A 27,739-nucleotide genomic window follows, 5' to 3' on the forward strand; every position below is an offset into this window, starting at 1 on the left:
CCCAAAAACCCCTAACCCTGTTGAAATTAGCCAGAAATATCTGCCTATATGTTTTAATCACAAGCTGCTGTTTCCAAGCCTTGCAGCAGGGTTAAGACACAGGTAGGGAGCTGCTGATCAAACACTGCCCTGAATGCAAGACACTGATTTCTGCTTTTCAAAGAAATTAGAGAGGGGCAGCTCATGGTCACAGCCAGGGCAGGACCTCTGGGCTGGAGTGGCAGGATGGGAGGACAGAAATGAGACCTGCCAGTCTTACAGGGCAACTTCCTGATGGGATGCTGGGCATGGAGGGGACCTGCCAGCTTCCAAAGCATCCTAATGATGGGATAGAGGGACTGGGGGACCCGCCAGCCTTGCAAAGCATCCTTCTGATGGATTTTTTGGAAGAGGGGGCAAGGGGGGCTGACAGCATCCTCCAGCCTTCCCAGCATCCTCCTAGTGGGCTGCTGAGGTTTTGGGGGGACCTTCATCCTTGCAGAGCATCCCCTGGGTGGGATGTTGAGGCTGGGTGACCTTTCAGCCACGTAGATCATCCCTCCTGGCTCTGGGGGGACCTGGGGTGAGGGGGGGAGGGTGGTGTCCCATGAGAAGGAGATGCAGCCCCCCCGCCCCCCCCTCTTCCCAGCAAGACCCCCGGGGAGGGACCCTCCGGGCAAACCCTGCGTTCTGCTGCCCTCTGCCGGGGTCGGGCGGGACGGCAGCACCCAGGGGTACCTATCCCCCCACCACCACCCCCCGGGGTACCTATCTCCCCCCTCCAACCCCCAGGGCACCTTCCTCCCAACCCCGCGGGGTGCATGAACCCCAGTCCTGCATCCCCCCCACCTAAATGGGTGTCTGCCCCTCCCTGGGGGTGCTTTCCCCCTAACTGTGTTCCTGCACCCTCCTCCTGTCCCCGGGTGCCCCAGGGGTGCCATCCCCCCGCTAGTGGGTGTCTGTGCGTGGGCTCCCCATTCGTCATCACCCTCCCATCAACTCCCCCTTCTTTTCCCCTCCGTGTCTGCAACCTCCCCGCTCTGCTGCCGGCTTCACCCTGCCACGGGCTCGTCTCGTCCAGCAAACCAGCACTGCTGCTGCCTTCTCCTCCTTCTTTTTCTCCTCCTCCTCCTCTTCTTCCTCCTCCCCCTCCTCCGGCGGCGGCACCTGAGGGTCAGAGCTCCCGATACACCCCCTCATTCCCCGCTCCCGGTCCGGCCCGGTCCGGTCCGGCCCACCCCCTCCTTTCCTTTCCTCCCTCCCTCCCTCCTCCCTTGGCCCCTCCCGGAGCTCTCCCGTAGGAGCGGGCAGGCGAGCGGAGCCGCCGGGCGCTGCCCAGCGCAGCCCCCCCGGAGCATGCGAGGGCATCGGGGGGGCACCCACCTCGCTGCCCCCACCCCGGGTGGGTCGGCTACGGGGCTGAGAGGCGGCCAGAGGCTGTGGTGGGGAGGGGGACGAGGAGGGGAGCGTTCTGCCCACCCTCCAACCCTCCAGCTTTGCCCCCGGAGGGGCGTGGGGGGGAGAGAGGTGCCGAGCGAGTTTTGGAGGGGGCCGTGGGGATCATGTCGGGGGGTTTGAACCTCGGCATCGCTTTCTCCTCACCCTCCATGGAGCCCGGACTTTTTTTACAATGACTTTCCCTATGCTGAGCAATGGCAGCTTGAGTGGGAACCGGACGGGACAGGGCAGCCAGAGCGGTACCAACCAGTCCTGGGGGCTGCAAGGTGAGGAGACCCCCGAGGGCAACGGCACCGCGCTGACTTTCGCTTTGGATGTGCAGACGGTGGGAGTCGGGGTCTTCCTGGCTGTCTTCATCCTCTCGGCCATCGTGGGGAACATCCTCGTCATCCTCTCGGTGGTTTGCAACCGGCACCTCCAGACGGTCACCAACTACTTCATCGTCAACCTGGCGATCGCCGACCTGCTGCTCAGCACCACCGTGCTGCCCTTCTCGGCCACCTTGGAGGTACTGGGTTTCTGGGTGTTTGGGCGGATCTTCTGCAACATCTGGGCAGCTGTGGACGTGCTGTGCTGCTCTGCCTCCATCATGAGCCTCTGTATCATCTCCGTGGACAGGTACATCGGGGTCAAGTACTCCCTCAAGTACCCCACAATCATGACCGAGAGGAAGGCTGGGGTCATCCTCGTGGTGGTCTGGCTCTCCTCCATGGTCATCTCCATCGGGCCACTGCTGGGCTGGAAGGAGCCACCACCACCGGATGAAAGCATCTGTAGCATCACGGAGGAGCCGGGCTATGCCCTCTTCTCCTCCCTTTTTTCCTTCTATCTGCCCCTCATGGTCATCCTGGTGATGTACTTCAGGATCTACGTGGTGGCCAGGCGGACCACCCAGAGCTTGGAGGCAGGGGTCAAGAAGGAGAGGAATAAATCCATGGAAGTGGTGCTGCGCATCCACTGCCGCAGCGTGCTGGAGGAGCATCTCTCCAGCACCCGGAGCAAGGGGCACAACTTCAGGAGTTCCCTTTCTGTCAGGCTCCTCAAGTTCTCCCGGGAGAAAAAAGCAGCCAAGACTCTTGCCATCGTCGTGGGAGTGTTCATCCTCTGCTGGTTCCCCTTCTTCTTCGTCCTGCCTTTTGGTAAGTGACCCCCAATCTTCCTTTCCCCCCTCAATCCCACTGCCCAAGGGCTGGGCCCCTGGGAAACTGCTCCTGGAGAGAAACTTTCAGGACACAACTCATGCAGAGAGGTGAGGGATGGGTAACTGATCAGTGGATAAACCAGCAGTGCATTAGTTCAATTAATTAACACTTACTCAGTATTTATGAATCAGAGTCACATCATCAATCAAAGTAAACAGCAAATGAATATAATAGCAGCATAATAATGGCTTTAATTAATTCATTCTCCATTCAGCAGATTAATTAATGAAGCTCAGGCTAAGGAGGAAGCAGCCCCAGTTCAAACAGGCTGTAATTATGGCAGTGTCCCTCTCCCTGGCCTCCCTTCTTCCCAATTTTGGGGCTGGCACCTGGATCTGCCTCTTGTGGCCCCAGGGCTCCTAACTCTGTTGTGAATTGGTGACAATGCTGGAGATGAGTGGCCCCAAGAAGTCTGTCAGAGTCTGAAGCATGAGTCTTGCTGACGTCCCTGGATGCCAGTGATGTGCAGGGGCCTGGAGCAGGACCAGGTTTTATCTACAAGGGTGATGGACCTAAGAGATTTCCCAGGTCTGATCCACCTCTTTCAGGAGCTGTGTTTCAGCTCCCTGCCCTACCCTGGTGCCCGTGTCACTGGGTGCTCATTTGGGGTTGTCTGGCTGTTTTCTAAAGTTCTGGCAAGTTGGTTGCTTGGGTGAAAAGGATGCAGGAGAGTGCAGAGGAGACTGAGAGGGTATAGACCCCTCCAGAGGGGTGTGATGGCCAAAGCATCATCCCCTTCCAACACCAGTGCTACCTTCAGCCCTTAAAAGTGCAGGAAAATCTCTGCTTTCCATCACCACCTCCTCTAACAACAAGCACCCAGCCCAGGGAACCTGTTTAACCCTCTGAAGGGATGCAGCTAAAGTGAGGGGTTGGGGAGAAGAGATTAAAATAACTTCAAATAGTGACCATGGCCTTTGAGCAGAGCTCAGCAAGGCTGAGAGGTCAGACCCCATCTCCTGCTGGGCACCCACATGTTCCACAGCCTGCTGGGGACTTGGGTTAGGGTTAGGGTTAGTGTTTGGGTGAGTTTAGGGGTGAAATTGCTGCTGGGATGAGTTTTCATGAGTGTGTGCATGAAGGTTTGTGGTATAAGTCAGGCAGGGAGCAGTAAGGCTGCTGTGAACTTTTCTCACTACAAGAATCGAGGTGAATTACCCTCTCTGCCCGTGCCTCAGTTTCCCTTCCATCAATCAGGTGCACTGGGGAATTTTTATAGCCTGTAAAGGAATATTTGGGTTTTGTGGGGCTGATGGAGATGCTGTTATCTGAAGGCTGAGTTCTCAGGGCATCCCCAGTCTGACTCTCACCTCTTTGGCCCCCCAGAAGAGCAGGAATCAGCTCCCCCCTTCATTCCCACCTTTGCACTCTCAGGTAATGAGGCTGGGAACTGTGATCCTGTTCTTCTGAGTTATTTGCAGTCCTCAGAATTAGGGAACAAACACCAGGAAAATACTTTTCAGTAGAAAAGAACATTTTATTTTGGTTTACCAGCTAAAAATCCGATTTTATTCTTTAAGTAGCTCCCATCTGCTTCCTCCAAAGGCAGAACTCAGCAAGTTCTTTACAAACACAGCTTTGCTCTTTGCTTCCTGCTGCATTATACATATAATATAAACACCCCAGAAGTTCATTTATCTTGTGACTACAAAACATGCTGTCTTTTCCCTCCCCTTTTATTAATTGCACTACTCAATGCTATCTAGAAGGGGACCAGAAACTTCTGCAAGGTCTAAATCTCTGATTTTACAGCTCAGGAGACAGGTTTGAAACTCAGAGAAAGCAGCAAAGCTCAGTGTAAATCCAAACTGAAACATTCTGGGGCAAATCTCCCTTGGAAAGGAGATTATAAAGGGCTAAACAGAATGGCTTTCAACTGAAAATGCTACTGAGCCACACTTTAAATGAAACTGAAACACTGCTGAGAAACAAGAATCCCTTCCAGTTGAAGTCAAACATCTTGTTTCAATTCAAGACACGAGTGAATGGAAGTGTATTAAAAAATGAGTACTTAGAGACATGAGCTGTCACATGAAAATGAAATGAGTAAGTGATCTATTCTGAAAACACTGAGATGTCCTGACTTTTTTTTTTTTTTTCTGTGTGACATGAATTTTCAAGAAGTTGCTGTTGAGTAACTTAGGCTGTTGGCTGGTGATACTTCTAAGGGCTAAGCAAATTGCTGAGCTGAAAAAAAAGACTCTCAGCTCTACTCAGGACAGGCTTTGCAGTCAGAATTTTTCCTATCAGCTCTGTCACCAGTGCCTGTGTCAGTCCAGAAGTGGTTGAATCTTTCTGCAGAAAAGTTGCTATTTCAGTAAAAGAGGAGCAATATTTATCCCATTAGTGTCGAGGAGCTGAAATAACCAATATTGTTAAAGCCCAGGACCTATGTCAGTGCCAGATGTTGTCAGCTGTTTCTCCATGCTTGAACAATGTGCTAAGGTTCTTCTTTAAATCAGCTCAAACTCCCCAAAACCTCCACAGTCTGTTGAGCAGCTAAGTAACTTAGCTCACTCTTGGGTTTGTGATGCCATCACCAGGGGGTTTAACACAATTAATAGTTTCCATGGCTAATGAGACTCTTTAAGCAGCTGCTTGTTCAACAAGAGATGAAATCCTAATTATCCACACAACTCTTGTGTGGGTTGGATCTTCTGCTGGGTGTGCAGTAGAGCTCTACTGAGCTCCTTTGCCTGGAGGTCCTGGGTGGTCACTGGGGGTTTTATGGCCAGGGTTCCTCTTCCCTTAGCAGAGAATGTAGCTGGAGACTCCTCAGAGTCCAAGATGGGGGTTTAAGGGTGTTTTGTAGGATGGGATTCATCTCCCTTTGGTTGTCCCAGATATTTGTGCCTTCATCTCAGTTGGCAGTGGGATCATGGAACTGCCAGTTGGAAGGGACCTTTTCTTATTCCTGGTCTTCTGTTTGCCTTGGGGTGGTGAGTTGTTTGTACAGCAGAAGCTGGCACTTCCACTTATACATTCCAGGTATAATTAAAAAAATAATAATCAGTGTAATGGGTTTTTTTTTACCTGCATCCTGAAGAAAAAGCATCTGCTACAAAAACCAGGCTCTGCAAGGGCTCCTTCCAGCCAAGACAAAAATACTTTTGTAGATGCTGTTTTTTCATAGGGTAGAAATCCTGTCACAAAACATTTTGCACAAGTTGGGCTCACAGAGGCAGAGTCACTTCTAAAATAAACACAGGTAAAACCACATTTCAGCTGAAACCGAGTGTGTTCTGGTAGAAGAGGAGAATCTGGTTCTGTTGGGGTAGAACGATTAGCATGGTTTTCTAAGGAAAACAAATGGACTTTTGTCATCTCTCTGTGTCTGTGTTTATGGAAGCCTTTCACCACCAACTGAGGAAATCATTCTTCAATTTTGGGCCCATTTGAGGATGTCCTAAGAGCCCTCAGTAGATCAAGTTCCTAGAAAAATAGGTTCCTGGGTAAAGGGATGGGAAGTGTTATTACCCCCTTCACAAACTGGAAGTCTCAGAGTGAGCTCAGCCCCTGGTCAGACATCAGAAAATACTCAGTAAAAATCCACAAGACAGTTCAACAGCAAATCCAACTTCTTCAGTTTTTGTTGTGAGCAGGAGGACCTGCTGGAAAGTGGGATTTAAAAGGAGGAGGATGAAAGGGAAACCATTCAATTACTTTGATTGTCGGGGCGGTCTCTTTTATCTCCTGAAATTTTCTAAGTCATGGTGGGACTGGCAGAATTGGCATGGAAAAAGAAATGGGCAACTGCTTTGGAATAATTAGCTATGCCCAGAGCATCAAAGCAAGCTGGAACAAGAGGAATTGCAATGAACTGTTCCATCTGCCACACGTCCCCAGTTGATCTCAGTCCGCAGGAACCATCCACACATTAAAAATTCCAGCAACATCATGGCCACAGAGTCTCAAAAGCTGCTAGATACTGGGCTCCAGTGGGATTTATTGGACATCATCCAGGCAAAAGGCAAGATTCCTCTCATCTGCTTGGCACCACAGGATGTTTCCATCAAATAAGTTTGTGCCAAATTAGCATAAATCCATTAATGGGGGATGGATGGGTCTTCCAGCCCATCTCCCAGTGTCAGGGAAAGATTCCTTGGTCCCAAACCATTCCTGACCTGTTTTTCAAGACATTAAAGCATCACAGTGTGGGCAAAATGAGACTGTTGCCTAAGGATCCCATAAATATGATTTCTGCTTCTCTTTTTCCAGTTCAGAGTGTCTGAAACAATTTTAGGGCTGGGTTGCAGCTTCCCAGAACATCATTCCTACATGATGGGAGGGATGCATGTGGCACAGGGACATGAGGGGGTGTACATCCCACTGGGATAGCCCTGGAGGAGTCATGCAGACACCAAAGACCTTCCTGGGAGTCATCTGCATTAATTATACCTGTGGAATAGCAGCCTCTGAGCTGGGTTTCTCTCCAGGGAGAAGAACATCCTCCAGAAGGGCACAGGAGAGAGTTCCAAGCAGGGACATGAATAACGAGCCTGAGAGTAAATTATATGGCTTTTGACATGTTGATTTCACTCCTTGGGCCCTGCAGTAGAAGCCTCAGGAGTGTAGAACAGCAGGGAAATGGTGGAGTTTTGCTTGGATTACCTGGAGCCCTGATGAATGAGCGTGGTTCCCTTTTCACCCCTATGTAGAAGACCAGAGGCAGGTTGGGGAGGGGAGTTTAGGACTGGTTTTGCTGCTTTATTACAAGAAATGCAGCATTCTGGCCCTCAAATCATGATGTGGGCACCCAAATCTGACTGCAGGCTTTGCCTCTGCTTGGCCCAAGTCATGCAGTGATCCAGTGACCAGGAGCAGGACCCAGATCTCCCATGACCTATGGATGGGATTGCTCTGCTTCCAGTCCACCCCCCTCACATCACCAAATAAAAACTATTTCAAGCCAAATGGCTTTTTTTTTATAGTGCAGTGTCTTGGCTCATCTGGGGACAGTTGCTATGATGGATGTACCACAAACAAGAAAAAAAAACCAAATAGAACTTGAAAAATTTCAAACTGCTGTGATCCAATGGGCAAAATGTTATAAAATCTCACGACAGGAGTTTTGGAACCAGTACCAAAATACACCATGTAAGATGAAGTGCATCTATATTAAGCTAGAGCTGAATGTTTCATTGTATTTGCACACCCAAAACTTAGTCCTGGCTCTGGAAGGAGCTTTTAGTTATCCTGCTCCATCTGCATTAATTAATTAATTTATATTTGGATAGATATCTGCTGATTAATGCTGATAATGTGGTTAATATGTGATGAAGATTGAGCAGAAGGGTGGGGATGCTCTTTGCTACCATCATGTAAGGTGATTGCTTAATCTCTTGCTACCAGCTTGTTTTTAGTTGATTTTGCCACAAAAAAACCCCACAAATTAGGTAGTAGGGAAGGTGTACATAGAGGTACAGCCTCATGTATGGGGCCCATCCAAATCTCTGTCCCATCAGGTTCCCATCTAGGATAGGATGTCCCATCCCATTCTAGGATGACATTTAAAGGTTCTTTCCAACCCAAACCATTCTAGGAGTCTATGATTCTCTCTAATTTTTAGCAAGGGAAACTGAGGCAATGTTTACATACCCGTGGTCATTGTGTAACCTTCTCTGTGCAAAGAGAAGACTTTGCTGCTCCCTGCACCATCACTTGTCACTGCAGGCAGCCCAGGGATGGATTTACTGGGGTGGCTGGAACAGGGCATGGCTTTTTAGCTACTCAAATGAAGAACCTTTCTCAAAGAGGGCTCCTTAGCTAATGCATTTGGAGCTGAGCCAGAGAACCACCAGGTCCAATGGTAGAAAAACAACTGCCAGCTTGCTAAAGAGAGGTCTTTTCCACCTCCTGGGAAGTGTCCAACCCGTGCCAATTCACAACTCAAGTCATTAAGGCCCTTGAAATGCAACTTTTCTTTTTAATCCCTTCAGTAGCTGAAAAGCAAAGAAAACCCATTTTGCAAGGGATTCCTGCTAGGAAGAATCTGTGCCCCAGAAAAATCTAACCTGCCTTTCCCATTGCTCCCAGTGGGCACACTGGTGTCCCACAGGACCTGAAGCAGACAGTAAGTACTGGACTGGCTCCAGCCCTATACCCAAAATCCCCCTTCCCCACTCTCTCCAACACAAATTTGCCCAAAGAAGCCTGACCATGAGATGATTGGGTGCCCCTTGGGCTCAGAGCCTGGAACCAGCACCCTAATATTCCACCTGCAGTCTCCTACAAGACTGGTGCAATGGAACCTTGTGAGTGTTGAGCAAGCACCCACAAGAGCCAGGTTGAAAATCCTCCAAAGGATGGCCAAAAAAAGAGAAGAAAAATACTTAAGAGATGTCCCATGCCAGGATCAGTTGTGCAAACACTGGTTGCCCATGCAATGGGGATGGGTCCAGGTCCAGGTCGAGGTATCCAGCCACTGAGAAGAGCTTTGTGAAAGAATTTAAGTGGAGGAAAACTAGCAAAGAAATTTGGTTAGGTGGAAATTCACATCCTGACCTTAAACAGGTGATTTTTGGTGCTGAGAGAGTGAGGAATGGGGATATTTTCAGAGTGTTGTGATCTTGTCTTGGGGCAATGAGCCAAGAAAGGGTTAGGGCAATGTGAATAGGAAAGGGACAGGAACCTTCCTGAAGGATGGGCAGGAGCCAGGCACTGCCACCCCAGGACAGGTCAAGGGAAGAAGGGAACTGTGCCTCATGCCACATCTCATCCCTGGCAGCTTTCCAGCTGCAGATTTCCTCAAACCAGCCTCACAGCTCACTGAGAAACTCCCCATAGGCACTGATCCTCAAATCCAGAGGCTCAAAGCTGCTTTCCAGGCTTTCAGTCACCAGGTGAAGGTGGCAATGGGGCTGTTTCTTACCCTAGATGAGAGGGCATCATCTCATGGGATTCCCTGACGTGTGTGGTGTGGCTTCAGAAATGCAATTTGGGAGGGCACCAGGCACCTGTACCTGCAAAACCCATCACTGAAGACACCATCAGCTGCTCAGCAACCTGCTTTGAGCACAGAGGGCTGGAGTTCAGAGAAGCTGCCAGCTCTTGAACCTCTGCCCCAGAAGCCAATTTCTCTTGGGGAGATTCATCAAACTGCACCAGAAAGAGTTTTTTAGCCATGGGCTATTTCTGTTCCCAAGGTCCTTTCCATAGGAATTAGCTGGGAAGCTGGGAGGATGCTTTCTGAGGTTGAGCCATGGGCTTCTCTGCCTCCCTCCACCTGGCTCTCAGGCTGGGGATCTGGGGGAACAAAGCAGAGTGACTTCAGGTCAAAGAGTTTACATTCTGCATATTCCTGGGCATGCAGAAAAAGGGGAAGGAAGGAATCAAGAGTTTTCCAAATATTGCATCTCTCCACTCTGTCATGGAAAAGCAGAGAGATTTGGGATTTAATTCCACTTCAGACTGCTCTGTCTTGAGATCCTTAACAATGCCCTTTACTCATGGGCTTCAGCCCTTCTTGTATCAGGAGCTCTATAAACAGAAATGCTTTTTTTTCTAGCCCTGAGGAGGTCCAAGTGGCAGTTCCAGATGGATGTGGGAAGCAGGAGGGCAGCCAGTGGTGTCTGTGTGCAGGCAGACTGCAGCTTTGGCAGCATCCAGGCAAAGGGGTAGGAATTAGCAGGTGGCTTCTGCTGGGCTTGGAAGGCAACCAGGGTCTTATCATCTCCTTGGCTATCATCCCTTCCTCTCTAAGTCCCCAGGAATGGGTAAGAAGGGAAGCACTCCTAAGGAGATGTTGAGGGAAGAGGCTGTGTGCCAGGATTTCTGCTTTGCAGGTGGACAAAGAGATGAGGGGTAGGACCAGAGTCCTAGAAGGAGACATCTGGGTGGAGTTGTCTCTGGGTAGGTGTCTGCATGTGAACTGGATGTCTCAGCTCCTGTTACTGCCTGTGCCTAGGGAGTTAGATTCCTACCCAGATTGGGAGTGCAATTTCCTTCCTTACTGTAATTTAATTTCTTAGAAATGCCAGTGCTGCCCATGGTCCTCTAAACTCTATGAAGCAACCACCTGGGGCTTTTGGTTGCAAAACAGGTCCTGGAGAAGTTCTGTGCTCTTCTCAAGGAACATCCCAGGACATTGATCTCCTGTGGTCCAAGACACAGAGGGAAACTCAAACTTTAGGCTGACCTGGATTGCACCCTGGATTTCTTTCCCAAGAAATTAAAAAGAAACCCAGTGGTTTCTTTCAAAGGAAAGCCATGGACTGTTACCAGTGACAGAGAGTGAGGGAGTGAGGTCATCCAGCCCTTAAAAAAGAGTCACCCTTGAGCTATCCCAAAATCCAGGCAGGATGGGTCACTTTGACATTGTTGGTCTGCAAGTTGTCAGTGCAGACCCTCCTTGGCCGTGGGAGCATCATTGAGGGCCAAGCACCAGGTCAGGCTCAGCCATGGAACAGAATTCTTCCCAGTGTAATCCCAAAATCCCTCTTTGGAGCCCAGAGATGGGTGGCATCACCCACACCTCATCACATTGGCCATGGCTGGGACACCTGTGCCACAGGAGATGAGGAACAGGGGGAGATTTTGGAGCATGGAGGTTCCCAGGCTAAGAACCAAGGGAGCCCTGACAGCCTGCAGGACAAACCCATAAATTGAACTGTTGCCTTTCTCTCAAAAAGGAGGATCCAGGGACTTCTCCATGGCAGGAGATCAAAGAGGAGACTGTAGCACAGCTAATTGATAGCAGGATGCTTTATTCCTCAGGGAAATCCCTGAGGCCACCAAGCCAAGGGAGGTCAAAAGGAATGAACAAAGGATCAGGGATGTCCCAGAGTGTGAGGAGGGCAGAGACCACCCTGGGGTCTCCTCTCCCAGCTGGTCCAATACCCACCCCTTTTCGTGAGGAGAGAGCCCATCAGTGGAATCTGGAGTGATTTATCAGCCAGCACCCAGGAAAATAGCTCATGTCACCCAACTTCTTTCTCTTCTTGTTTAAATAAACTAGTTTTGAGGGGTTTAACTCCAGATGGAGTTAGTACCACCCAGCTACTCACTCACTGCAACCCTCATCATGATGGGGGGAAGAGGATTGGAAGGGAAAAAGTGAGAAAACCCTTAGGTTGAGATGAGAGCAGTTTCATAACTGAAATAAAACAACAACAGAACCCTCCTAGCTTCTTCTGCACCCCCAGCCTCTTGGGGTAGGGGAGCAGAAAAGAACTGGACTGTAACCAGTATAATGTCCCTGGGTCAGCTCCAAACCACAGCCCCTTCCCAGCTACAGTGGAGAAAATTGACACTGCCCCAGCCCAAACCAGCACAGGAGTGCACAGGATCCCAGTACAGACTGGGGAATGAAGAGATGACAGCAGCCCTGTGGAGAGGGACTTGGGGGTGTTGGTTGATGAGAGGGTCAATATAAGCTGGCAATGTGCCCTGTCCTGGACTGCATCCCCAGCAGTGTGAGCAGCAGGACCAAGGGAGGGATTGTCCCCCTCTGCTCCACACTGGTGAGACCCCCCTGGGTCCAGTTCTGGGGTCACCAACACCAGAAGGACACAGAGCTCTTGGAAAGAAGTCCAGAGGTGGCCATGGAGATGCTGGGAGGGCTGGAGCAGCTCTGGAGCCAGGCTGAGAGCTGGGGGTGTTCAGCCTGGAGAAGAGAAGGCTCCAGGGAAGATCTTATCATGGCCTTTCACTTAAGTAAGTGAAGAAGGAGAAGTGAGAAACATGAAAAGAAAAGCATTAGGCAGAGGTTAAAATGGGGATGGAGAAAAGGTCCATGTGTGCAACCTCTCCCCTTCTCCATCCTTCACGTGGTCACACCAGAAGGTCACTGTGCTCCCCAGTGTCAATCCAGCCAACATCAAATGCAAATCAGTCCCATTTGACCTTCTCACTGTAGTATTTGGGGCATGGATTCAGCCTCCTGAACACCTTGCAAAGCAGTGGCCATTCTCCTGGGTGTAGTGGCCCAAAGCAAGCGAAGCGTTTAAGTGGATACCGAGCTCACGAGATCCCCAAGTAGCAGGTCTGGCTGCTGGCCAGCAAAGGAGGATTTAATTGGAAAATGCCAGTTGGAAAACCAAGCGGAAACGTCCCAGGTTTAACAACCTCTGCTTCAATCACCACTCATAGCTGCGAGGCAGCCAAGTTTGTGCCAAGTTTCCATGGCTCTCTTACCACGCAACCAGCGGAGTGAAAAATCTTGGCACCTCCGCTCTAACCCGGGGTTCACTCCTGGATCCAGCACAAGTAACCTGGAAGCCCTGAAAACTCTGGCTCTAGAAAGGGTTTGCTCATGCTTCAAGGTTTCCCTCTCCAATTACTTTAATTTGGGGGACTTAAAAACCTCCAGGTTTCTTAGAGAGGAAGAGCATTGGGTCACAGGGGTGATTTTTCACAGCTTCGTGCACACCCCTTGCCAGCCAGCTGGGACAAGAATAATGGAATGGTTTGGGTTGGGAACTTAAAGCTCACCCATTCCCAACCCCCTGCCATGGGCAGGGACACCTCTCACCAGCCCAGGGTGCTCCAAGCCTCATCCAACCTTCAACACTGCCAGGGATGGGGCAGCCACAGCTTCTCTGGGCAACCAAGGGCTCAGAACCCTCACAGGCAACAATTTCTTCATAATATCTCATCTCAATGCCCCCTTTTTTATCTCGAAACCATTCCATCTCATCCCATCACTCCATGACCTTTTCAAAAGCCCCTCCCCAGCTTTCCTATAGTTCCTTTCAGGCACTGGAAGGTGCCCTAAGGTCTCCTTGGAGCCTTCTCTTCTCCAGGCTGAACAACTGCAGCCCTTCTCAGCTTGGCTTCACAGGAGAGGTGCTCCAGCCCTCTGAGATCTTCATGGCTTGAAGTGCTTTTTTGGTTTGTTTTCAGTTTAGGGTTTTTTTTGTTGTTGTTTTGTTCTTTTTGTTCCTGTAGGCCTGCATTTCTTTTCAAGACCCTTGCTCAAAAAGAGACAACCTCTTCTGTAGTCCTATCCTGACATGCTTCCTAGGCAGAACATAAAGATTCTCAGGTCTCAGCCACTCTTCCACATTCAGATTCAGGTTTTCATCCTGTCTGTTCTCTACCCCCAAAAGCATCCTTTTTGCCAGTCCATCAGAGATATTATTTTGTTTGTTATTTTCTTAATATTCATGGAGTTTTACATCAACCCATCTGCTCTTCCAGCTCCACTGGGGGTCCTTAGAACCAGTCCTAGGTGGGCTGTGCCCCCCAGATACAAAGCAGGGCAGTCAGACAGGCACCAAGCAGCACATGGACCCTCCAGGCTGCTCCCACCAGCTGTCCCCAGTGCTGCAAAGCCTTATTACCATGCCAATCATCATTTCAGCAGCACAAAAAAAAATAAATTTAAAAATGCAGTTTTAATGCTGCTGGGACCTGAATAATTGCTCAGAGCTGGCCCAGGTCTCTGCTCATGGCATGTACAGGACCATGCAGACCTTGGCATCAGTGGCAGCAAGTGGCAGCAGCTTGGTTGGAGAGGAAGGAGACAGAAAACACTCTCTGTGATGCTTATTTCTTCCCAGCTTTGTTTGCTCTGGGTAATTACTAGCACACCAAAGGATATTAGCTGTGGATGTTAGAGTGCAGAGAGACTAACTGGCCTCAAATGCCATCACTGCAGCTCATTGTAATTAATTAAATGTTGACATGATCCCCAGCAAGCAAAACCTCCATTATATTCAATTAAAACCCCTTGACACAGATGCTTAACTCATTGTCAGTCCCCTTAATTAAGAGCAAATGCATGGAAATGCAGACATCACAGCCTCTGCCTGTCAAAGCCAGGGAAAGATCTTGCAGCAGGGAATAAAGATCCCCAGCTCTTCCCAATTAAAGCAGTTTCTGGAACAGATCAACTGTTTCCCAAAGAGTCTCTGCACTCATCGGGTGCCTGAAGCCCCTCTGGGACATGCTGGGTTTGTACAACTCTTCTATAGCCAGGACCTACCACATTTTGGAGTCTGCAAACCATGGTTTGCCTGCAGTGATTTACAGGCAACTGCAACCCTAAGCATCTCGTTCAGTATCTTCTCCCACTCCTCCATGACTCAAAAAGAGTTTTTCTCCTTAGACACACAGCATTAACTCAGGACTGCAAATAGTGGAGAAGCCATATCTCTAGTTATGCTTTTTCCAGTTGTTTTACAACCTTGCTACTAAAAATGACTCCTTTCTTTCCAGGGTGAATTTATCTAGCTGTTATGGCAAGCCATTAAATTTTTCTACTGTTCTTGGCTAGGTTAAAGACATGCTTGCCATCAGAAACTGCTTCCCCTATATTTCACTGCAATGCATGAGCAAGTCATTTCAGTTTCTCTTAGATAATCTCAATAGATCAAGATCCTTTAATCTCATGCTCTAAGTCAGATTTTCCAGACCTTTGTGTGGTCTCATAGATCTCCTTAGAGCATTTTCTTCCTCCTTGGCTTCTTTTCTGCACAGTGGGCATTCAAATGGGACACGATTTTCCATATGAGCAACCTCCATTTTTCAGTTTTCATTCATCTGGTTCATCTGTTCCTGTTCTGGGGTTTTTTTTTAATGCTCTGAGCTTGTGTTATTATTGCTCATGCTCTGTGCAGCATGACTCCTAGGTGGATCATGTAGCAGGAAGAGCCTTTCTTGCTCCTGGGGCTCGACGAGCTGCTGGCCTTGCACCAGAGTGAGCTCCCTCCTTGTGGGTGTGTGTCCCACCTTTATTGGCCTCCTGGTAATAGGGGGCCTGCCCTAATCAGGCACAGGTGGACTCACACCCACTCTTTGGCAACTCAAGGCACCTGGTTTATCTTGTTTCTCTACATTCCACCCCCCTTTTTTTTTTCTTACCCCAGTTTGCCCTAGCTTACAAACATTTTGACACTGATTACAGGATACACTTATAACTTATGGGATTTAACCCTAGCTTACAAACATACACAGGATTTTTACACTTATAGCTTACAGGATTTAAGCCTAGCTTACGAACATACAACACTGATTACAGGATTTTTACAAACATTTAAACATTTCACACTTATAGCTTACAGGATTTAACCCTAGCTTGTAAGACTGACACAACACTGAACATTACACTTAAACATACAAACATACACTTATAGCTTACGGGATTTAACCCTAGCTTCTACTGACACAAACATCACACTGCTGCAGCCCAGGCAAACCGTTCAATGTCAGCCCAGGCACTTTTCACAAAGTCTCTGCCTTTCCGACTTAAGTTGTTCTTCTCCCTCCTGTATCTGCTCTTCTCTTGGCTTCCCCCTGCTCAGGGGTTTCCAAAGAGAGAATCCTTATCTTGGCTTGCCCCTGCTCAGGGGTTTCCAAAGAGAGAATCCTTATCTTGGCTTCCCTCTGCTCAGGGGTTTCCAATCCAAAGAGCTTGCTGGTCATACCTTTCAGGGAGAATGTTCCTGTTGCCAGCTCCTCACACTGCTGCCTTTCAGAAGTTGTTCTTCTTTCAAGTTGCCCGCATTTTCCACCAAAATGTAGCAGGAAGAGCCTTTCTTGCTCCTGGGGCTCGACAAGCTGCTGGCCTCGCACCAGAGTGAGCTCCCTCCTTGTGGGTGTGTGTCCCACCTTTGTTGGCCTCCTGGTAATAGGGGGCCTGCCCTAACCAGGCACAGGTGGATTTGATACCAGCTCACACCCACTTCTCGGTAATCAGAGGTGTCTGATTGTTTTGTTCCACTACAGGATCACATATGTCTTTTCACCTTGACAGCTTTTTTTTTTAAGGTGGTAGATGTAAGAGCAAGTCATCAGCTGTAACTGGAAGGAAAGACAGCTCTGGAGGTAGTGAAAAGATTTATGGATTTGGCTTTAGGGCCGCGGCTTAATGGTGGACTTGGGAATGTTTGGTTAATGGTTGGACTTGTTGATTCTTTTCCAACCTAAATGATTTTGTGAATCTGATATTCTTCTACAGAACCAAAACTTGTTTTTCTCCAAAACTTTCCCATGTACATGGCATCCTCATGAACATTGGTCCAGAGCTGACAGCAGCACTGATGTGTGCAGTGCTGGGATTGCTACTGGGAAGCCTGAGGTTCAGAAGATATTTTCATGCCTAATAGCAATGAGGTCAATGAGATTTCACCTTCAGAATCTGTGCCATGACATTTATGGCAGGGATCATCAGATGGCTGAGCTTCACCCACTGTTACAAGGTTTTTCTCTTGAGGTACAAACGAGTTGATAGAAGCCTTTCCCTGAGACAGATGGTTTCAGATGACAAAGAAATTGCTTTTTTCAGCATTTTGAGTATCTGGAGGCAATTTGCAGATCTGCATTGTAAGGAAGCTGAGTTCTGTCTGACAGCAAACGTGAGGTCTCTTTACCCAGCCACAGGTTCATTGCACAAGCCTGTGAACACCTCAATTTTCAGCCCTACTGACTGAGACACCCTGGGGACCCACCAGGAGCCCCTCCTTGGACCCCCCAGCTCCCCACCTGTAGACAAAGCTGTTGGTGGGAGGGCAGAAGTGAAGCAAGTTTTACACAGCTTGGTTTTTTGTTCCATTGACATGAGGACCCACCCAAAACGTCTCCTAAGAAAAAGGTGGCAAGTCAGAAACTAGATGGTGATGCTGGAAGAAGAGATATTGGTTATCTTGGATGACACCACTCCTGATGGGCTGTCCACAGAAGCAGCAACTTTCTTAAGAAGGGCTGGAAAAGTCTGCTTAGGGTCAATTCCCTGGAATATAAAATGAATATGAAAAATTAGCATATTCAAAACTTAATTAGGAGTCAAAGCCACATCAAGGCAGGGAGTGCACCCTAGATCCCATGTCTATGACTTCTGAGCAGTGAGTGAAGCCAAAAAGGTTTACTTATCCAAGGATAAAACAAGAGAGAGGGAGGCAGATATCTCACAGGAGAGACTCAAATTGCCATAAAAATTGAATGCAAATTTCCAGCCTTTCCCTTCTGGACCAGAGATTAAAAAAAGAAATAGAGATAGGGCAGAGATGGAGCAGGAGGCACGTCAGAGTGAATGAGCCTCATCACAGTAATGAGGCACTTGGAGACACACAGCAGAGATCCCAAACCAGGCAATGCAGCAAGTTCCTTTCATTCTCTCTCCTGAGATTTCTCCTCAAGACTCCATTGGGCTGCAAAGCTTAAATAAAACCACCAGGAGATGATGGTTGGTCTGCTGCTACCTTTCTTGGTCCTTTCCAGTGGTTTTGGGCTTGTCCCAGGCTCAACTCTGGCTAAGACAACCAGGCATCCTTTTTTTTTTTTTTCTTTTTGTACCTCTTGAGTCAGGGATCAAGAGAAGATAAAATGACACAAGTAGGTAACTGAAAATACTGATAGTCTGGGTTTTCTTGGGGCTTCCTACCCTTTCCCACTGACACCACTGTGCATGGGTACATGGAGACTGCTCTACTCCAAGCATCACAAGCTCTCTCCCAGCGTGGTGCAGCCCATCCAATCTCTCCCATCCATGCTACCAGAGGTCTTGCTATGGGTCCCAAATCCTGGGCTACAAACCTTGTGTGTGCTGCAGGCCTGCAGGACACCCCTGCTCAGCATTGGGGTACAAAAAGCTCCTTTGGAAATTGGCTTTCCCACCACTCCGTGCTTGTGCAGCTCCAAGCACGAGGTGTGCTCTCCCCATCCCATCAGTGACAGCGAATTAAAGGCCTGAGGGACACTTTTTTTAAGCCCTGCCTAGCATTGCCCCAGCTAAACCCTCCAAAATAGTGATCTGCATGCAGGCACATCCCTCAGCTCTGCTTCCCACTGCACCACGTCCTGACCACAGCCATGCCAAGGTCCCTTTTAACAGCCTGGGTGCCCCAGGGTCAAAATCTGGTCCCTTATCCTGTCCCTGTTCACTGTACTGGCAGAGATACGACTTAAATGCATCGCTGAGTAACCAGATAAGAGATGCAGAGCTGCTCACATCAGATGGATGACATGACCTTTGCTGTGGGGATGGGGAAGGGACTGACTAAGAGTGATTCTGTGCAAAGCATTAAACAGGAGACTTCATCCCTTCCACTTAATGGCTTCAGGAACTGTCGGGAGTGATGAGGATGTGGTTATCTCACCATTCTTGTTATATTTGTGGAGCCCTGTTGCACTGACCCATTGTTTTTCTGGGTCTTTTTTGGAAGTGCTATGTCTTTAGAGCTTGGTATCAGCTGGAAGCTGGTTTTCAGGGTTGGGGAGAACAGAGCAATGCTTTTCTATCTCCCCTGAATAATTCCAAGTCTGGGGAGAAGAAGGAAATAAGATAATTTTTTTTTTTTTTTTAATTTTCCTTCTTGTAGGGGGGAAAAAGAATAGAAAAAGAGAAAGAGAAGGCAAACAATGAGAAACTCTAGGTTTTTCTATGCCAACACCAGAAGGGCTGTGCCTTGGAGCTGGGTGTGGAAACAAGGCAAGCGTTGGAGGATTTTCCCCTCTAAGCCTGCAAAGAAACAAGAAGCTGGCTGGCTGGTCTTAAGTACTCCCCCTTGAGCCTGCAAAGCCAGTCTTGATTTTTCATCAGAGCTGAAAATATCAACCTCCCCCAGCCTTTCTTCCCCACCCTTTCCTCTCCAACGTCACAGCCACTGGGTCCAGCACTGTGGCTCTCTGGAGGATGCTGCTCCACGGTGCAGGGAGGGGGACAAGGGCTGAGAGAGCTGTGGTGCCAGGTTCTGGGGCTGGTGACGTGCTGTCTGCCCAATTCTGATATAAACAGAATGTCCTTGGGACCAGCATGGTGGAAATGGGCTGAGGAAGCTCCCACACCTCCCCTCGATAGCACGGTTGCCAAACGCTGGCGTCCCGCCACCAGCAAGCTCTCCAGACTGGGGACAACCATCTGAAAAAAACTTTCCACTGTAGAGTCATCATTTAGGTTGGGCTTCTTCAGATCATCAAGTCTTCTCTCAGTTTGGCCCACGATGATGCTCACCAACCCGAGGTTGCTGCACACCCAGCACCATAAATTGGAGTCAGGACTCGTGCATTTTGCTGCGAGGGGGGAATTTTTTTCTGGGCTGGGCCCAATGAGAAATTGCCTTTTTCCTTTGTGCTGCTCAGGTCTGGCCTCACTGTACATAAAATGCCATGTGTTCCCAGCAGGATTCAGCCCTTCCAAGGCCTACCCCGCAGCCAAATCTGATCTACATATTTACGAGCTTGTAAACAGGACAGGGCGGGCGAGTTCACATTCTTAGAAAACCAAGTGCAGAGAAAAGAACTTCTGAGTTGGAAAAACAAAGAGTAGTCTTGGGTTCGACCCAGCAAACACAGTGTTTTTTCCGAGACTCAGATGACTTGCTTGAGAATCATTCCCCTACACTCCTTTTCTCCAGGAGTTCCCAAGTTTGGTCTTTCAAATTGGAAAAAAAATACGTCTTCAACGTTTCTGACCTGACTGGAGAAGACAGCTTGATAGAAAAGGACATTTTCTCTTGGAATTGAGTTGAAGGCAGAATTCTGTTTGTAGGAGCCACAGAGGAACAGCAGTGACTTGCAAAGGGAGGTCTGAGGAAGCTATTAAAAGAAGTTGGCCAGAAGAAACCAGTTGAAGTGGTGACCCCAGAGCATCTCTACCAACAAATGCAAGGACCAGTAGTCTAGAACAGTGGTTCCCAGACTGTGGTCTTCAGGCCACGGAGGCTTGCAAACAGTTCATGGAAAAGCAGAGGACAAGGGGACAATTCAGTCTACCAAAACCAAGGAGGATTAACAGTTGTTGGTTCAGAAAACTTGGAAAACCACTGGTCTAAAGCCCTGTGGTATGTCTGTTCACTATTTATAGGTACAGAACCAGAGAGCTCTTCTTGGCAAGGGCTGTAGAAGCATTTTTGTTATCTTCTTGCCAAACAAAACCCACACTTTGGACCTTGTCTGTGGTCCCAAGTCTGCTGTCCAGCCCTTCTTCTTGGAGAATGAACCAAGCAGCTAAAATGGGCACCCCAAGGCATGGCAGTGTTGAGGTGAGTTCATGCCTGGCTTGGTTTGAGGACATGGAGAAGAAAATGTCTAACACCAAGCTTGGGGCTGCCAGCTCATCTATGTGGTCCCCTCTCAATGCTGAACCAGCCATGGTCTTCACCTCAGAGCAAGCAAAAATCTCATAATTATGAGCTCATGAGGTGGCCCAGGATTAATGGTCAGCAGTTGTCCTCAGAGACCAAGTGGTGGCTTCATCCCAGGCATGAGAAAGCTGGTGGGACAACATAGTCTTCTAAAACATGCAAAGGAGGTTTTGGGTCCTACTCTCCATCCCTTCCTGCAAGCATTGCCTTAACCATTTTAGAACCTTCTTTTATAGGGAGAACTTGCTTTGAAGAATCCAAGCCCAGGAGTGGTTTCAAAAATATCTCTCCTGTTCTTCTGCGTGATCCTCAGATCCACAGAGCTCCTCTTAAAAATCAAGAAGCAGGGAACGACTCAGTCCTCAACCTACTGACATAGAATTAATTATTCCTTTATTATCTTGATCAAGACTTTCTAAGAAGAAACCCCTAATGGAAGATAGAAACCCACAAGTTCAGGTCAGGGCAATGAAATGTTGTGCGTGGGACGTGCAAGTCCTTGGAAGGAGAAGTGACAACTTCCTGGGGATTTTCTGCTGCTCCCAGCTGTGTGTTTGCAGATGAAGGGTCAGTGTCCTCCCAGGAATCTGGCACATTGAACCTTCTTTGGGCCCCATTGGGTGTCCATAGTATCTCATGAGCACGTTCCCAGTGGTGGCTATCACAAGTTTAGTTACAGCTTTCTCAGGAACCAAGCTCACTACTTAGGGTCATCTCTGCTCCCCAAAAATAAAATATTTTAAAAAATAAATAAAAAAATACAGATTATGGTCACAAAACCATAGATACAGAGATATTGCTCCATGGGAGGTTTTGGAGACTCCTTGTAGGAGAGAAGACCACCAATGAAATTAAGGATGAACTCCATTAGGAGTAACCTTGAGTGCCCTTGATGAGGATGCCCATGAGTTTTTGTCCATGTAAGACTTCATGTGATCCACCTGCCCAGGCCAGGCTTATGTTTTAGGATGAGATGCACCATTGCCTCCTTTCCATAGAGTCTTCTAAACCATTGACAGTGAGAGGAACCCAGGGACCTGCCCAGATGCCTAAAATAAATCAGTTGGCTCACAGAGTTTACCCACAGTTTTCGGGAAATTTACTCCCTTGGAAACATCCTCATGTCAACACCTCCCATGAGTGGTCCAGGTCGATGGGGCTGCTTTGAGGAAAGCTCCAGTGTGAGGGGGAATGAAAAGCAACTTCAGCCAAAGTCCTACTGGTGAGCTGCAATTGAAAGGAAGGCTTTGGAGACATCACTAGGATGGTACTTGTGGAGAGGTGAGGGGACAGGTTTGGGCACAGTGAGTTAGACAAATAAAATGTCAGAACAAGGCTCTGGGGCATTATCCTTCCCTTGCTGAAAGAGAAGCTGCACTACATCCTCAAATTTGGGATCCTGCTTGAGGTCAGAGCCTTAAACCCCCATGTCCTCCCCCAGCCTTTCCAACCTCTCCATCACCTCCAGCCTCAACCATGCTTCCCTGAGCCCCACCATCCCTCAGGCTGTCCCCATTCCCTCTGGGGACCCAAGACACCAGATCTGCACATCCCACCATGGCCTTTGGCATTGCCAAGGGCTCTCCAGGAGGAGAGCCACCAACCTTGGACACTGCAACACTGAGAAGGTCAGGGTCTGGAGCACAAAGCTGACCAGGAGCAGCTGAAGGAACTGAGGGTGTTGAGCCTGGAGCAGAGGAGGATGAGGATTTGGATCTCTGCAACTGCCTGAGGAGGTTGGAGGCATGGGGTTGGGGAGGGAATCAGGCTCTGTTCCCAAGGAAGAAGTGAAAGCACAAGAGAAAACGTCCTCAGGTTGCCCAGGGGAGGTTTAGATTGGAGATTGGGAACATCCTCCATCCCTGGAGGGGTTTCAAAGCCCTGGAGATGTGGTGCTGAGGGATGAGGTTTAGTAGAAGACTCAGTAGTGAAAGCTTGATGGTTGGACTTGATCTTAAAGAACTTTTCCAACCAGAACAGTTTTGTGACAGGCAGGGGAAGGGTTTGCTGCTCCTTCCTGTCTTCCCAGTTGGATCAGGGTGCAGGAGCTGGAGCCAGCAGTCGTGCCTACCCAGAGAGAGGCACCCAGGCAGCTCATTGGGGTTTTCATTGGCATCACAGAAGTCGTGGCCCTTATCTGTGACATTGTTTATGGGGTCAGCTGGAAGGCTCACAGCCCTGAGGAATTCCATCCAACAGAATTGTCCTCCAGGGAAAACACCAGAGGCACTGAACATGCTGTCCTCCTCCTTAGGCCAAGCATCTCTTGGATCTGTCCTAGGAGGGCAGTGAACTCAACATGAAGCCACCAGCTTCGAGGAGGTGTTAACCCTCTAGGGACCCCAAAACACCTCCTGATGGCCAGTGGAGGTGGTCAAGAGTGAATGGAGAAGGTTGGGAAATACTGATCAGGAGCTGAGACTCCCAGCCCAAGACATAGGCAGAAATCCTTGTTGATTTCTGTCCTGTTCTTCCCCAGCTTGGCAGCCTCATCAGGGAAGTTGCCTGAGGAGGAGCTGACAAGGAGGAATGCAAGCTAAAAGTAATGAGCAGAAAATGGTAGTTTATAATTGCTTTGGAAAAGATTATTTGGTTTCTGAGAACCAGAAAAAAAAAAAAAAAAAAAAGAAAAAGAGGTTCTTTCTTTAGCCAGGAGAGCCCACAGTGAGCTTTGGCACTTATGGTGCCTCCTGCATCAGGGTTTTCCCTATCCCAGCTGCAATTCTCTTGGCTTACTGCTCTGATACATCCTGAAGGAGTCCTCAGATCTCTCCTGACCTTTGAGGCCACATTCAGGAGAAGTTTGGGTGATGGGCCCCCTGTCCTCACCAAGGACCTGTTCCTGTATATGGATTTCTGGAGCTTCCTAACTCAAGAAGAGACTGGTTTGCACCTTCCTAGATTTTTTTTTCTTTGCTTTCCATGTTAGCAACCACAGCCTCCTGCTGCAGGGACATCCCCAGCTGAGCAACATGCTGTGAGATGAACTGTCTTCTCTTCTTGGCTTTTAATCTACCACCAGCTGGTCCCCATCTCCTTCTATGCCTCTTGTAGTGGAAAAGACAGGAGCTCCCTTTTGACCTTCTCCATAGCATTCCAACACCTGCAGAAACCAAGTGCCCAGAAGCCATCCTGGAGACCATCCTGCTGGTCCCTGCATTTCCCACTCCAGGTGGGACAGCACTGGGACACAAGTTTGGCACTTGGTTTTTTTCCTCACCTGCTGTCACATCTGCAGCACTTTTGTGCCATTCAGGTCAAGCTGTAGAGCAGGAACCTTTTAAAGCAATGATGCCCCTGCCAAGTGCAGCAGAAAGCAAGCCTGCTCACAGATTCTGCCTGCATACTGGGCCAGAATTTAGATTGGATTAGGTCCATTTTCATTTGTGCATTTGTCTTTTTTTTTTTTTTCCCCCAGCTTGTTTTTCTTTTTTTTTTTTTTTATTTTGAGCACTGCACACTGGGACCAGCAACTCCCCCAAGAATCCAGTGATATCACCTTCAAGTGAGTCATGGGGAAGGCAGGGTGGAGAAAAGTGAAGCAAGGAAAGATCAGGAGATTGTGCTCACTCAAACCATCTTAAAAATAAAACAAAACAACCCAGATTATGTGGGTTTGGATGTGTGGAGGGGAGTTTGTATCCCCCAGCCAGCCAACCTAGGGTGCCACAGCTCTGGGGGAGCATGCCCATGGCTTCAGAGATTTGGGATTTTTTTTTTCCCCAGCTATGAGCAGGGTGACATTAGGAGAAAAAATGTGTAGGCACACAAACACACATGCCCTGAACACATCCACACACTGTGAGAACACCAAAGAAATTGGGTTTTGTTTTTTCTTTTGCTTTCTCTTCAGAGCACAAACCTTAGGGAGTTTGGCACCAGCAAAAAAAAAAGGGAAATTCAGTCTTCAGATGATGTTTAGACTGGGGCTCTGGGCACTAAGCACAGTGTGGGCAGGCATTCCTTGAGCTAACCTGCAGCTCTCTGAATTTCTGCATGATCCTGAAGATCATTTCCTTGGGTTACAAGAGGAGCTCCAGTCCTTGCTCAGACCCAGCCCCATCACTGGGATTCAGACTCAGGAAAATCTGGAAGGGCCTTTTATAAAATGCTAAAAAGTACATATAAAGCCCCTAAGTTGACTTTCAAACCCCAAGAAGTATTATTATAGAAGCTGCATCTTTTAAGGGAAGAAAAGATCCTCAGGATCCCCATCAGAGCCTTCTCAACAGGGCAGCTTCATCCCACCTTGCCTAGGATCATCCTACACCAGGATGCTCCTGAGAGCATCAGGAACATTCTCCTGAGAGGCATCACTTGGTAGGCAGTCAGAATGGAAGATGGGCATCCCAGGGGGCTGTTTTCCTTGTGTTTCACATGGGAACTTAGTAAGGTTGGATAGAAAAACTCCCTGGTGGGATCACTGCCTTCAAAAGCAGCAGCCCTGCCACTGGGCACCAACAAATCTGTCAGAGTTTTAGCCAATAACCAGGTGACAGATGCTCTCTGGTTTTCTCCCACCACCCTCCCAGGGGAAGATGAAGAAGGGGAAAAGGGAGAGAGACTTTAAGCTTGGAAAAAAATAAAAATAGGGTAGGTTCAAGGAAGTAGCAATAGCAAATTACAAAGAAAAATATGCAAATGGAGAACTCACCCTCCTCACTTGGCAGTCATTGCCCAAGCAGAAAAGTCCCACACAGGAGTCAGCAGCAGATGGGGGTGCCCAAATCCAAGGATGGTTTGCAAAAGTCTTAGAGCAACCAAGCTGGTCCTACCTGGAAGGGCAGCAGGTGACCTCTTTTGGTGACTGATGTCCTTCTTCAGTGAGGAGACAAGGGGTAGTAACAAGCAGATCCCAAGCCAGCTAGCACACCAACCAGAGAAACCACCAGAAGGTGCCCTTGGGAGCCATTTTATATGGGAAGGAGCACTGTGATTGATCCATTTGGGTCATCTGACCCATCCTCTCCTCTCCATTTGCTCAGCTGCTCCTCATTATGAATTCCCCATCACTTGATGGTGCTGTCCCAGGGAGTTATTTTGGAGTTATTTTTCTATTCTGATCTTCCCAAACCAGGACACAGGGCAAATCATGTCTCTAATGCCCTCTCCTTTTGAGGACTCTGATGCTCCAGCATCCAGAGGTTCCTGGAACCTGCACACAGTGTGGGTGGAAGTCACCAAGGTGGCTGTCACCACCTCCTCCTCTGGAAAGTACCTGAAGTTTGCAGTGAAATGGTGAGCAGGATGCCTGAGAGAGGTGTCCAGGGCTCTGATTTTTGAGCAGCACCTCTTTGAGACCAGTCCAGGTTTCACAAACACAAGTCCTGCAATATTTGAGCTTCTTGAGCTTTGATACTGCCCTGTTCCAGCTCATCAAAAAGTGCTCTTAGACTGAGCCATCAAAGTGCTGGAGCATCACTCTGTGTTGCTATGTCTGACATTTCACTTCCATTTTCTATTTCTGAACTTTGGAAGCATCCAACTGGGTTTTCTGAGCCCTTCAAGTGTCCATTCCTCATATGCTGTCTTCTCCACATCCTGACAACACCCAATCTCCTATGTGACAGATGTGACAAACCCCCTCCTGCTTTCAGAACGTTGCCGTGCATGACAGCAAGAGATAAATCCTCCCATTCTTTAAATAAAACCCCACAGCTCTTCCCTCCCAGTGCCCACCAGTAGAGTCTGAGGCTCCAGCATGTACCAAGCTCCCAGCCAAGGACCTGTTCTGGGGACTTCTTGTCTCATTCTCTTCACCCCACTGTGATCAAAGGAGGGAACCATGGATGCACTCAGGACACGTCTCTGCCAAGGGCCACCCTTATTTGCATGGAAATGAGGATGGTAGTGAGGCCCTTGTCCTCAGATGTACACAAAGTTCTCCTGGGTGAAAGAAACAGCCAGAGCTGAAACTCAGGGAATTCAGTGCTTTTGTATTATTATTGTTATTTCTTTTCCATTTGAATTTCCTTGTCTGGATGCAAAGGACAAAGCACGTGGTAGAGAAACTCTGCTGTGCAATCAAGCCCTAAACTCCAGACAGCAATTGTTATTATTTTAATAACCATCAGGCTGCTTAAGCAAGCACCAATCTCCTCAGTAGCCTGGCTCAAGCAGTAATTACTGGTCTTGTTTCTAAAGAGACCCTTCTTTTATTTCCTTTTTTAGCACAGCTTTTTGTTTTCTTTTCCTCTCTCTTCAAGTGAAAAAAAAAATGCTCCAGAAAGCCACAGCTCCTCTGAGAACCCAGTGCATGCTGTAAACAGGGTAATTAAGTAACTTCCAGTGGGGAAACTGAGGCATGGAACCTCTCCCCAGCAAGTATGAGCAGGATTAGATGCTTAATGAGCTCTCTCACCTGTGTTAGAGCCAAATGCTCACCCTGAGTGAGCATGACAAGGTCAAGTTGAGACAAATCACTGTCTTAGGGCTAAAATCCCCTTTCACAGAGCTTCAGGTAGAGGCTGGTCCCTGGATGGAGAGAGGGGAGGCCAGGCTGGAAAACTGACCCATCCAATATCACCAAACCTGAGAGCAAGGAGAGGAATTGATGGTGGGCTTGGAAACCCAACTGGTCCTCATTGCCCAAGGGATCAGATGGTACCTGTAGGTTGATGGGCTGGGGGCAGTGAGAGAAAGCTCAAAGCCATGGTTGGACAGAGAAGGGAGGAGATGCTACCTGGAATGGACTGTCCTCAGCACCTCTGAGATGTTTAAAGTTCCTGGCTAAACACTCAGGGGCGATGTTTCTGCTCTGCTTAGAACTGGATGTGGTGTTTGAAGAAGCACCAACCTAGAAAGTTCAGCACTGTTCCAGAAGGAATAAAACCCTTTAACCATAAAATCATAGATTTTTTTCTGATTGGAAAAAGACCTTTGAGGTCAAGTCCATCAAAACCAACCAAGGTGGGGCCATCACCTCTGCAACCCCCTAAGTGCCCATGGTTCAAAGCCTTGGCACTGGCCATATCCATCACTTGGGTCACACCACCAGTAGCTGCTCATTAAACTGCAAAATCTCCTTGAAGGCCCCAAGCTTTTCCAGAACTGAGATGGAAGTCCTGATGTCCTTAT

The 27,739-nt window shown here is 48.5% G+C and overlaps 1 protein-coding gene across 1 annotated transcript in view; it reads left to right on the top strand.

Annotated features, from left to right (window-relative positions):
• The first annotated feature begins 1,265 nt into the window (after positions 1-1,265).
• Positions 1,266-27,739, top strand: part of ADRA1D (adrenoceptor alpha 1D) — a 30,559-nt gene continuing 4,085 nt past the window's right edge. Inside the window, exon 1 of the mRNA XM_008501663.2 lies at positions 1,266-2,576. Coding sequence (XP_008499885.2) covers positions 1,610-2,576 — 967 coding nt within the window. The 5' untranslated portion in view covers positions 1,266-1,609. The remainder of the gene's footprint in view (positions 2,577-27,739) is intronic.

Source organism: Calypte anna, chromosome 4B (genome assembly GCF_003957555.1).
Source record: "Calypte anna isolate BGI_N300 chromosome 4B, bCalAnn1_v1.p, whole genome shotgun sequence".
In the NCBI taxonomy this organism is placed as follows: domain Eukaryota; kingdom Metazoa; phylum Chordata; class Aves; order Apodiformes; family Trochilidae; genus Calypte; species Calypte anna.